We start from the raw sequence: 12,538 nt of genomic DNA on the forward strand, positions 1-12,538 counted from the left end.
TCAACCCACCAACGCATCCCCTCACCCCACCACCACATCCCCTCGACCCACTACCAAGTCTCCTCAACCTACCACCACTTTACTTCAATCCCCCACCACGTCCCTTCAACCCACTACCATATCCCTTCAACCCACAACCATATCTCCTCAACCTCCTACTCCATCTTCTCAACCCACCACCATATCCCTTCAACCCACTACCATATCCCTTCAACCCACAACCATATCTCCTCAACCTCCTACTGCATCTTCTCAACCCACCACCACATCCCCTCAACCCACCACCACATCCCCTCAACCCACCACCACATCCCCTCAACCCACCACCACATCCCCTCAACCCACCACCACATCCCCTCAACCCACCACCACATCCCCTCAACCCACCAGGGCATCCCCTCAACCCACCAGGGCATCCCCTCCACCCTCCAGGGCATCCCCTCAACCCACCAGGGCATCCCCTCAACCCACCAGGGCATCTCCTCAACCCACCAGGGCATCTCCTCAACCCACCAGGGCATCTCCTCAACCCACCAGGGCATCTCCTCAACCCACCAGGGCATCTCCTCAACCCACCAGGGCATCTCCTCAACCCACCAGGGCATCTCCTCAACCCACCAGGGCATCTCCTCAACCCACCAGGGCATCTCCTCAACCCACCACCGCATTCCCGTAACCCACCACTGCATTCCCTTAATCCACCACTGCATTCCCTCAACCCACCATGCATTCCCTCAACCCACCACCGCATCCCCTCAACCCACCATCTGCTCAACCCGCCACCGCATCTGCTCAACTCACCACCGCATCTCCTCAACCCACCACCACATTCCCTCTACCCACCACCACATTCCCTCTATCCACCACCACATTCCTTCAACACACCACCACATTCCCTCAACACACCACCACGTCCCCTCAACCCACCAATACATTCCCTCAACTCACACCCTGGACTTTATTCATATGACTGGCCCATGAGGCCCCTCAGTCCATTCGCTGCCTTACTCACCATAACTCCCCATCTCTCCCTTTGTATTACCTGAACCCTCCTCTCCTGCGTCCATGGACAGTAAAACACTCCACGCCCACGTCTAATCGAGACTAGGGACAGTAGTTTGTTCGCCAATACACCGTTGTTGTGGACCATGGACATAATCTGCTCCACACGCACCCACCTCTGTTGTAGAGAATGGACAGTAGCCGTCTCCCCAGTACACCTCTGTTGTGAACTATGGGCTGTAGTTGAGTCTTCTCTCCCTCTCGTCTGTTGCTGAGCATGGACAGTAGCTGGCTCCCCAGTACACCTCTGTTGTGAACTATGGACAGTAGTTGACTCCTCACTTTCCCTCCTCTGTTGCAGAGCATGGACAGTAGCCATCTCCTCATTCACCATCCTCAATAGTGATCCATGGCTATTTAATGGCTTCTCACTCGCCTTTTATCCTCCAATTTCAGAATGAAATGGCTGTGTACGAACTCATCCACAACTTTGTTGAGGTTCTGGACAAATACTTCAGCCGTGTGGTGAGTACCAGGAGGATCTTTACACTAGGTGGGAGTGAGTGCTAAAGAGATTACCGGGAAAAGGTGAATGACAGGAGGATCTTTACTCTAGGTGGGAGTGAGTGCTATAGAGATTACTGAAAGGAGGTGAGCGACGGGAGGACCCTACACTAGGTGGGCGTGAGCGCTAAAGAGATTACTGGGAGGAGGCGAGCGACAGGAGGATTTTTGCACTAGGTGGGAGTGCTAAAGAGATTACGGGGAGGAGGCGGGCGACAGAAGGATTTTTGCACTAGGTGGGAGTGAGTGCTAAAGAGATTACGGGGAGGAGGCGAGCGACAGGAGGATTTTTGCACTAGGTGTGAGTGAGTGCTAAAGAGATTACTGGGAGGAGGTGAGCGACAGGAGGATCTTTACACTAGGTGGGAGTGAATGCTAAAGAGATTACGGAAAGGAAGTGAGCGACAAGAGGATCTTTACACTAGGTGGGAGTGAGTGCTAAAGATATTACGGAAAGGAGGTGAGCGACAGAAGAATCTTTCGGGCACAAGGGAGTGCAGGATAAGAGCATATTTTTCATCTGGATGGGAGCAAGTGGAGTGAGTGTCCGTGTAGCTGGAGTGAGTGTCCGTGTAGTTGGAGGAAGTGAATGCTAGGAAGGTCTTTATACCTGGATGAGGGGAGTGCAACGAGGATGTGAGTGCCAAGAAGATGTTTACCCTAGGAATAAGTGAGTGTTATGCATGTATTATTTGCATATTGCACACCTAGCAAAAGGCAGCAAAAGACCGCACTCCTCGCCGCGACCCACGACATCCGCTTCCTCCTCGACCAGGGCGAAACCACAGCCCTCATCCTACTAGACTTCCCAGCTGCCTTTGACACCGTCTACTACGCACCCTCATCATGAGACTCCATGACGAAGGAATCTGCGACAAGGTACTGGACTGGATCCACTCCTACCTGACTGGCCGAACACAGCGAGTCAGACTTCTCCCGTTCTTCTCTAAAACTACAGAGATAAGGTGCGGAGTACCCCAGGGCTCCTCCCTGAGCCCCACCCTCTCCAATGTCTACATGGCCCCCCTCGAAGCCATTGTCAGAAGCCAAGGGACTCAACATCGTCTGCTTGCTAGCTGGATGAAAGACAGCTGCCTCAAGCTCAACTCGGATAAGACCTATTTACTCATCCTAGGACCCACCCCCTCAGCCTGGGAGGCTGAGGGGGTGGGTGCTCATGGCCCACAGCACAAGGAACCCCTCCCACCCCTACGAACTACGCATGCAATATCGGCATCATACTGGATTCCTCACTCTCAATGAACCGCCAAATCAACGCAGTATCCTCATCCTGTTTCTACACGCTCTGTCTGCTTCGAAAGACTTTCAGATGACTCCCCACAGAATCTAGAAAGACGGTTACCCTCACACTAGTCACCAGCAGACTTGAATACAGCAACGCACTCTACACTGGCATCACCCAGAAACAACTCAGGAAACTACAGAATGTCCAAAACGCCGCAGCCAGACTGGTCCCTGAAATCCCCGCTGCAGCCACATGACACAACACCTCTGACAACTCCACTGCTCTCAATCAACAAGAGAATCACCTTGAAGCTCCTCACACACGCATACAAGGCTCTCCATAAAATAAGACCAGAATATCTCAGCCACCGCCTCGTGAGAGGACTTGGACATGTGTGAAAACAGAGATTGCAAAGACATAGACCTCCAAAACAAGGGATGGCTCACTTTTCTGCTGTTAGCTGGGGCAGATTCTCTTCAGTAATTTCAATAGCAGTCGGATGAAGCAGTGATGGAACTGGCACATTAGACTCAGTTCTAGCCGAGTCAAAACCTTAGAAGCCTGCAAGGCAGGAAGACATAGCTATGGATGGAGGCAGGTGGCCTGGTGGGAGTTTCTACAGCCGGAGACTCACTCTCGCATTTTCTGTCACAGAAAGATTCTTTATCCAGGGGGAGGGAGGCATATGTGCGGGCATGTGTGTCAGCGTAGTTGTCTGCCTGCATTTATGTTAATGTCTAACAATCGCTCAATGGCACTCTTGCTGCTTCACTGTGGCATTGAGTTTGGGGCCTCCTAAGTTTGCAGTGGGGTGGCACTTCCCCCGTGGTAGGATAGCTGGCCTGGAAGCAGAGATGGGCACCTGCGACAGTACAGATCCTGATAGAGAGATTGAGAGAGAGAGATAGAGAGAGTGGGAGATATATATAGCAGAGGTAGCATGTGTACATTACTGCCTTCCATGGGTGCCACTGCCATGGTCTGCCAGACAGGGTTGCATCCTTCTGGAATGCCAACAATTAAGGTTGAAGAGCAAAACTGCAGGGGGGACATTTTGGGAGGAACCCAGCTTGGCACATGTTGTCCTAAGGGCAGGTATAGTAAACCATGTGTTAGCGCTGCTCTAATCTGCTCTTTCTCCTCTCTTCACAGAGCGAACTTGATGTATCCTTTTCAATAGCACAGCAGCATTACCTGCAATGCCAGTCAAATTCACATAAACCAGCAAAGCCGCAGGGTTAATGAATGCCTAATATGAGCAGGTATTGGCCAGGGTCTTCCCTCTAACTCAGACTAGTTGAGATGTATGTATTTATGATTGCGCAGTTGCCAGATGTTGTACATTGTCCATGAAAAAATGGCCCAATTATGTATCCATAATCTTCATTACTCCAAGTCCGATACTTCTTCATCACAGTCCTTACAGACTACGATTTGTCTCGTCGCATGGATGTTTTTTACCTACTCAAGCAAAAGAGTTTTCATTTAAAATAAAAAGTCGGATTAGACCCGCTGAAGTGGTCCTTGAGACGCTAGATGGGCCCTGGAAGTCTGTGAAGTATGTGAGCTCAGTGACAGAGCTTTGGGGGTGCATGGTTTGACTAGGCCATAGAGCTTTGAACCTGTATGTGTGAGTGTGACTGCCTTGGGATAAGGCGTGGTTTGGACAAGCCCTGCATGTCTGTGGTATGAGTGAGCTCAGTAGGTGGACTTTGGGATGATGCAAGGTCTGGGAAGGTCCTGAAGATCTGTCATATGGGAGCCTGGTGAAGAGAGACATGTGGACACTAGAGAGACAGGCCCTGGAGGTCTCTGATGTGTGGGAGCCTAGTGAGTGGGCTTTATCAAGAGTCTGTGGTCTAGACAGGTCCTGGAGGTCTCTGATGTGTGAGGGCGTAGTAAGGGAGGTTTACCAGGAGTCCATGGTCTAAACAGAGCCTGGAGGTCTGTGATGTGTAAGAGCCTAGTGAGAGAGCTTTACCAGAGTCCATGGTCTAGACAGACCCTGGAGGTCTGTGATGTGTAGGTGCCTAGTGAGAGAGCTTTACCAGAGTCCATGGACTAGACTGACCCTGGAGGTCTCTTATGTGTGGGAGCCTAGCGAGGGCACTTTACCAAGAGTCCATGGTCTAGACAGGTCCTGGAGATCTCTGATGTGTGGGAGCCTAGCGAGGGCACTTTACCAAGAGTCCATGGTCTAGACAGACCCTGGAGGTCTGTGATGTGTGGGAGCCTAGTGAGAGAACTTTACCAGGAGTCCATGGTCTAGACTGACCCTGGAGGTCTGTGTTGTGTAGGTGCCTAGTGAGAGAGCTTTACCAGGAGTCCATGGTCTAGACTGACCCTGGAGGTCTGTGATGTGTGGTAGCCTAGTGAGGGCACTTTACCCAGAGTCCATGGTCTTGACAGGCCCTAGAGATCTGTGATGTGTGGGAGCCTAGCGAGGGAGCTTTACCAAAAGTCTATGCTCTAGACAGGTCCTGGAGGTCTCTGATGTGTGAGAGCCTAGTGAGGGCGCTTTACCAAGAGTCCATAGTCTAAACAGATGTGTGAGAGCCTAGTGAGAGCTTTACCAGAGTCCATGGTCTAGACAGACCCTGGAGGTCTGTGATGTGTGGGAGCCTAGTGAGGGCGCTTTACCAAGAGTCCATGGTCTAGACAGGTCCTGGAGGTCTGTGATGTGTGGGAGCCTCGTGAGAGAGCTTTACCAGGAGTCCATGGTCTAGACAGGTCCTGGAGATCTCTGATGTGTGGGAGCCTAGCAAGGGCACTTTACCAAGAGTCCATGGTCTAGACAGACCCTGGAGGTCTGTGATGTGTGGGAGCCTAGTGAGGGAGCTTTACCAGGAGTCCATGGTCTAGACAGACCCTGGAGGTCTGTGATGTGTGGGAGCCTCGTGAGAGAGCTTTACCAGGAGTCCATGGTCTAGACAGACCCTGGAGGTCTGTGATGTGTGGGAGCCTAGTGAGGGCGCTTTACCAAGAGTCCATGGTCTAGGCAGACCCTGGAGGTCTGTGATGTGTGGGAGCCTCGTGAGAGAGCTTTACCAGGAGTCCATGGTCTAGACAGACCCTGGAGGTCTGTGATGTGTGGGAGCCTAGTGAGGGCGCTTTACCAAGAGTCCATGGTCTAGGCAGACCCTGGAGGTCTGTGATGTGTGGGAGCCTCGTGAGAGAGCTTTACCAGGAGTCCATGGTCTAGACAGACCCTGGAGGTCTGTGATGTGTGGGAGCCTAGTGAGGGCGCTTTACCAAGAGTCCATGGTCTAGACAGGTTCTGGAGGTCTGTGATGTGTAAGAGCCTAGTGAGAGAGCTTTACCAGAGTCCATGGACTAGACTGACCCTGGAGGTCTCTGATGTGTGGGAGCCTAGTGAGGGCACTTTACCAAGAGTCCATGGTCTAGATAGGTCCTGGAGATCTCTGATGTGTGGGAGCCTAGCGAGGGAGCTTTACCAGGAGTCCATGGTCTAGACAGACCCTGGAGGTCTCTGATATGTGGGAGCCTAGTGAGGGAGCTTTACCAAGAGTCCATGGTCTTGACAGGCCCTAGAGATCTGTGATGTGTGGGAGCCTAGCGAGGGAGCTTTACCAGGAGTCCATGGTCTAGACAGACCCTGGAGGTCTGTGATGTGTAGGTGCCTAGTGAGAGAGCTTTACCAGAGTGCATGGTCTAGACAGACCCTGGAGGTCTGTGATGTGTAGGTGCCTAGTGAGAGATCTTTAACAGGAATCCATGGTCTAGACTGACCCTGGAGGTCTCTGATGTGTGAGAGCCTAGTGAGGGCGCTTTACCCAGAGTCCATGATCTTGACAGGCCCTAGAGATCTGTGATGTGTGGGAGCCTAGCGAGGGAGCTTTACCAAAAGTCTATGCTCAAGACAGGTCCTGTAGGTCTCTGATGTTTGAGAGCCTAGTGAGGGAGGTGTACCAGGAGTCCATGGTCTAGACTGACCCTGGAGGCCTGTGATGTGTGGGAGCCTAGTGAGTGCGCTTTACCAGAGTCCATGGTCTAGACAGGTCCTGTAGGTCTCTGGTGTGTGGGAGCCTCGTGAGATCTTTGGTGACACTGGACAAACCCATGAGGTGTGTGATGTGTAGGAGGCTGGCGAGCAAGCCTTGAGACAGTGCATGCTCTGGACAGGCCTTAGAGGTCTGTAACATATCAGAGTATGGTCTGAGCTTTGGCCAGACCCTGGTCTGTGGTGGGTCTGGGCACCAGATGTGTGAGAAGGGAGTTGGGAAGCAGATGTATCCTTGGCATGGTGCATGTCCTGAGAAAAGACCCTGGTAGTTGCTGCCATGGAGTTGAGCGAGAGAAGGGAATCCAGCAAGAGTCTTTGGAGGATGTACGGTCTGGGCGAACCTTGGCATTAGATGATAGATTAGAGAGAACCCTGGCACTAGACGCTAGGGTAGAGTGTGAGTGGTGGAACCCTGGTGCCGACAGCCTTCAGCATAGTGCATGGTCAGGACCTAGCAGTGTTGGAAGGATTTTTGGTATTGGCCCTGTCTCTCTTCGCCATGGGTTGGAGAAAACCTTGGGACCATGCCATCGAGGACAGCCCTGGAACTATGTATGTTCTGAAACAACTCCTGTAGCTCGGAGACTGGTGAAGGTGCCAAGGGCATATGCAGTGTCTGAGATGTGCCCTGTAGCTCGGTGACATGGAGTCTGGTGAAAGTGCCATGGGGCTATGCAGTATCTGAGACCACTCCTTTAGTTCGGTGACATGGGGACTGGTGAAGGTGCCAAGGGCATATGCAGTGTCTGAGATGTGCCCTGTAGCTCGGTGACATGGAGACTGGTGAAAGTGCTATGGGGCTATGCAGTGTCTGAGATGTGCTCTGTAGCTCGGTGACATGGAGACTGGTGAAGGTGCCATGGGTATATGCTGTGTCTGAGACGACTCCTGTAGCTCGGTGACATGGAGACTGGTGAAGGTGCCATGGGTATATGCAGTGCCTTGGACGACTCCTGTAGCTCGGTGACATGGAGACTGGTGAAGGTGCCATGGGTATAGGCAGTGTCTGAGACAACTCCTGCAGCTCAGTGACATGGAGACTGGTGAAGGTGCCATGGGTATATGCAGTGTCTGAGATGTGTCCTGTAGCTCGGTGACATGGAGACTGGTGAAAGTGCCATGGGACTATGCAGTATCTGAGACCACTCCTGTAGTTCGGTGACATGGGGACTGGTGAAGGTGCCAAGGGCATATGCAGTGTCTGAGATGTGCCCTGTAGCTCGGTGACATGGAGACTGGTGAAAATGCCATGGGGCTATGCAGTGTCTGAGATGTGCCCTGTAGCTCGGTGACATGAAGAATGGCAATGGTGTCTTGGGGTAGCACAGGGTCTGATATGTTGCAGTAGATCCATCAATGGTGAACACAAGTCCTTAACGCTCATTCCTGCAGATCATGTTTAACTTGGATAAAGTGCACATCATTTTGGATGAGATGGTTCTAAATGGCTGTACGGTGGAAACCAACAAGAGCCGTATCCTTGCACCTTTACTTATACTTGACAAAGTGTCTGAATCCTGAGTTCACATCCTGCATGACTACTAAGGAGAGCGAAGACCTGGGCCGACTTCTGTTAGATCGAGCAGGTTTAACATAGACCCAGCCTACTGCCACCTGACATCGTGTTTGGTGACGACCCAACCTACTGTCATGTGGCTTCAGGTTCAGCAAAGACCCAGCCTGCTGCCTCATGGCTTTGAGTTCATGGATGACCAGATCTACTGCCAAGTGGCATCCAGTTGGGTGAAGACCAGTCCTGCTGCAAAGCGGCATATTTTCCGGTTAGGACCTGGCCTATTGCCACCAGGCACCGGATTTGGTGATGTTTCAAGCTACTGCGAAGAGGTGTCCTGTTCGGTGAAGACCCAGCCCTGCTTCTCCAGTCCCCTGCACATCACCAAGGAGCCTCCTGCAGCATCTGTCCTTCTAAGCTGCTGTTCTCTTCCTGGTCAACACAGGATGTTTCAGATCAAATAAAAGTATAACGTTACAAGTGTCCGGTGCAGAGACTGTTCTCTATAGCATTTGGAGGTGGATATGCAAAAGAAAGACCACAACTTTTAAAATCACCTAGGCATTAGTCCTAACTTGCAACATTAATAATAACACTTGTCACAACATGGACACCTGTCCCTCAACATGCACTGACCTGAAGATTGATCAGAAGTTGACCTCAGTCTCAGAGTGAAATGGGCTGAAACCGACCTTCGACCTGCCATTCTGTATGACATCATGGGCTGCTACCATCGCCACATTCTTAAGGGGGAGTTTGGTTGTGCAGACACGCAGGTGTGTCAGTACTCCCGTAAATGTATATTGTATTAAAACAAAAAGTACTGATATGGGTTGTTTGATTTGTACTGTTTTTAGTCTTCATGCTACACCTACCTCCATGTCCTTCAAACCCTGGTGTTTTCAATCAAGCCACACAGTGTGGACCCACCTCCTGCCTTTCAACAGTGAACCTAACTATACCAGTCGATGTCCTGTAGTGCAGCGGAGTCGCGACACCGGGGGTGGGCAGGGCTTGGGGGCGGGGGCATTGGTAATGAGTGACTAAAGTCTGTCACTGCCAAGTTTTGTGACTTTCGAGGCTTTGTCAGCTACTCTTAAAGTCCTCTAGCGTACACCTGTTCCGTGACTTATGTACCACTGTGAGTGTACGTTTCCTGTTATTAAGTTCTGATGTCATCTTGTAGGTCAAATCATGACTTCTGGCAGCTAATCACTGATTGACCTGTATGTATGGGCGACATTTAGATTGAATAATGTCACATATCTGGACAAGCACTAGCCAGAACTGGACCACTGATGCAAAAGACACCTAAAGATGCTACACCTGATCAGTCTTGCGTGGTAAATTACTCTGCAACAGTTGTTGCACTAGCCAGTGGTTGTTGAAAGTTCCTAAGTCTCCTTTAACAACCAACCCATGTCCCAAATCCTGCTCCGCACATTCATTCAACTGCATGAAACATGGAAGAAAATCAGAATGAGCAAAACAAATCATTTAAAACATCTGGTGAAGGTTGGGAGATGACTGACACAGTCTCTCTCTCTCTCTCTCTCTCTCTCTCTCTCTCTCTCTCTCTCTCTCTCTCTCTCTCTCTCTCTCTCTCCCTCTCTCCCTCTCTCCTCTCTCCTCTCTCCCTCTCCCTCTCCCTCTCCCTCTCCCTCTCCCTCTCCCTCTCCCTCTCCCTCTCCCTCTCTCTCACTCTCTCCTCTCTCTCCTCTCTCTCCTCTCTTTCCTCTCTTTCCTCTCTCTCCTCTCTTTCCTCTCTCTCCTCTCTCTCTCACTCTCTCACTCTCTCTCCCCCCCCTCTCTCTCTCTCTCTCTCTCCTCTCTCCTCTCTCTCCTCTCTCTCCTCTCTCTCTCCCCCTCTTTCTCTCTCTCTCTCTCTCCAAATTTCGAGCGATTTCCTGCTGAGGAGAAAGAGCAGGAGGTCAAAAAGTTTCCTTTCCCACCCACATTTCAAGTAGAATTAGAGTGTTTCCCAATTCAAACATTAAGATGGATTGTTCATAGTTGACGTCAGATAAAATGTCAGAAATTTCTACAGACATCACACAGGGGAGGTGTTGAAAGACTCACTGGAGTTTTAACAGTTGGAGCACAATTTATATGGTGGTGGAGAGGGAACTCCGTCACAACAGCAACGAGTTCCTTACCTGCCAACATAATGGTCTGCCCGCTCGATTTAAATTTGGAGGCCACACCTTTATGGCAGAGACTACTCCGTCTCTGGTGTGGTCAAACTACTCTGACAGAGTAAGGGCCGTCAGAGGTTTGGCTGTATGTCTGGCCACCTCATTTAGATGTGTCGACATGCAGCCGTTTTCAAATTATCGTCACCGCAAGAAAAAACCTGACCAAAAGGGATACTCAAAACTGCTCAGTGCCTCCTCATCATGGGAGTTCTATTTTCAAAAAGAAAATCCCGCTTTGGTATTTTATTTGTGAAATTAAAAAAAACAAATTGTACGTTTGACGTACAGCTCCGTCATGTTGGCGGAGCCTTACAGTAAACTTGCAATGCATGGGCAGGAACCACCATGATGGTCGTTCCTCTCAATGCTAAAAATGTCCGCTGTGCCGGCAGACGTTTCAAAATTTGGCAGCCAGGCACCTCCATCAGGGCAATGGAGTATTTGACTCTGTTGGCCCGGCGGAGAATGTGCCATTCACCAAATATCAAATAAGGCCCTTAGCATCTTATTTCAAAGGTGGCATCTTCCCACCGCAGAGGGGTGGTTCAGAGAGTACGGTGCACCTTGACCCCTTCCGTGACTTCACAGCTACACAGAACCCCGAGACCTGGCCACTACATTTTTACACACATGTAGTTTGACTGATAAAACTAAATTGCACACAAATGATAATCTGTGGAAATTCGTTTTCATCAAATATTTATCATTTTGTACATACATTGTAGGATTCACTCCCTGCAAAATTTGTGCCGTACATTGACCAGGAGATCATCCCCAGTTGGACATCAACAGTCAATGCTTCCTTGTCTCAAGGATCCTTCCCAGACTGTTTAAAAATGGGACGGGTCATTCCCATCATGAAGAAACCGACAGAGAATCCCACTCAACCTAGCAATTTTTGGCCAGTATCCAACATTCCTCTATTCGCTAAAGTGATAGAAAAATGTTCAGCAACTACTGTCAGCACAGATCTAAATTCCAACTACTAGACGATTGCCAACCAGGATTTAGACCTAATCATAGTACGGAAATGGCAATTCTGTACATTGTAGACGACGCATTACTGGCTCTGGACCAAAACAAAGCTTGTCTTTTAATCCTCCTTGATTTATCATCTGCATTCGACACAGTTAACCACGAAGTGTTGCTAGAACGACTGGAGAACAGGATGGGGTTTTTCGGGAACATTATTGAATGGTTCAAGTCCTACTTGAGGAACAGATCACGAAGATTTCCGGTGTATAAGAACCCGTCAACATCCGCCCCCCATCCAGAGAGGGGTTCCACAAGGATCAACCCTCTCCCATTCTCTCTTCAGCTTATATGTGGAACCACTAACGGATATACTCCACCGTGCCAACATCCCTTTCCACATGTACGCTAATGACATTCCGACTTATATTAAGATTTGCTCTTAGGAGGAGATCAGAACAATGAACAAGGCTTTAAGGGCGACGATGCAATGGTTAACAAGCAATCAGCTTAAACTAAATGCAAAAAAACCCAGAATTCCTCCTAATTACTCCCACCAAAAGCCCGCCCATTATAAGAGAATGGACCAATTTGATCACCGCACTCAATTGCACCCCGATCATCGTAGATTCAACCAAATCTCTAGGAATTACTCTAGACCAAAGCCTAAGCATGCAATCACATATGAACACGTTGGCTAGAAATGCAAGATTTCACCAGAGCTGTATTAAGAAATTGAAACCTTTCATCGAAACGGCAGACCTCAAAACGGCAGTTCAGGCATTAGTAATCTCGAGGATAGAATACGGATGCACAACACTTTCTGGGCTCCCCAAAATTGCTACAGCACCTCTAAAAACCTGCCTCAACGCAGCAACAAGGCTCATAACAGGTTCAAAAAAATTCGACCATATCGCTCCTCACCTGAAAGCGCTGAACTGGCTAACTCATGAAGCCAGGATTCAGCTCAAACTGACATGTATAACACACAAAGCTCAAAACCTCAAGACACCAAGATATCT

At 50.0% G+C, this 12,538-nt stretch overlaps 1 protein-coding gene across 11 annotated transcripts in view; it reads left to right on the forward strand.

Annotated features, from left to right (window-relative positions):
• AP4S1 (adaptor related protein complex 4 subunit sigma 1) overlaps positions 1-9,178 on the forward strand; it is a 243,757-nt gene extending 234,579 nt beyond the window's left edge. For all 11 annotated transcript variants that reach the window (XM_085627380.1, XM_085627376.1, XM_085627383.1 and 8 more), the window contains 3 exons: positions 1,459-1,527; positions 3,965-3,976; positions 8,229-9,178. In XM_085627380.1, coding sequence (XP_085483506.1) covers positions 1,459-1,527; positions 3,965-3,976; positions 8,229-8,357 — 210 coding nt within the window. In that variant the 3' untranslated portion in view covers positions 8,358-9,178. The remainder of the gene's footprint in view (positions 1-1,458; positions 1,528-3,964; positions 3,977-8,228) is intronic.
• Positions 9,179-12,538: the final 3,360 nt, after the last annotated feature.

Source organism: Triturus cristatus, chromosome 9, assembly GCF_964204655.1.
Source record: "Triturus cristatus chromosome 9, aTriCri1.1, whole genome shotgun sequence".
NCBI lineage: Eukaryota > Metazoa > Chordata > Amphibia > Caudata > Salamandridae > Triturus > Triturus cristatus.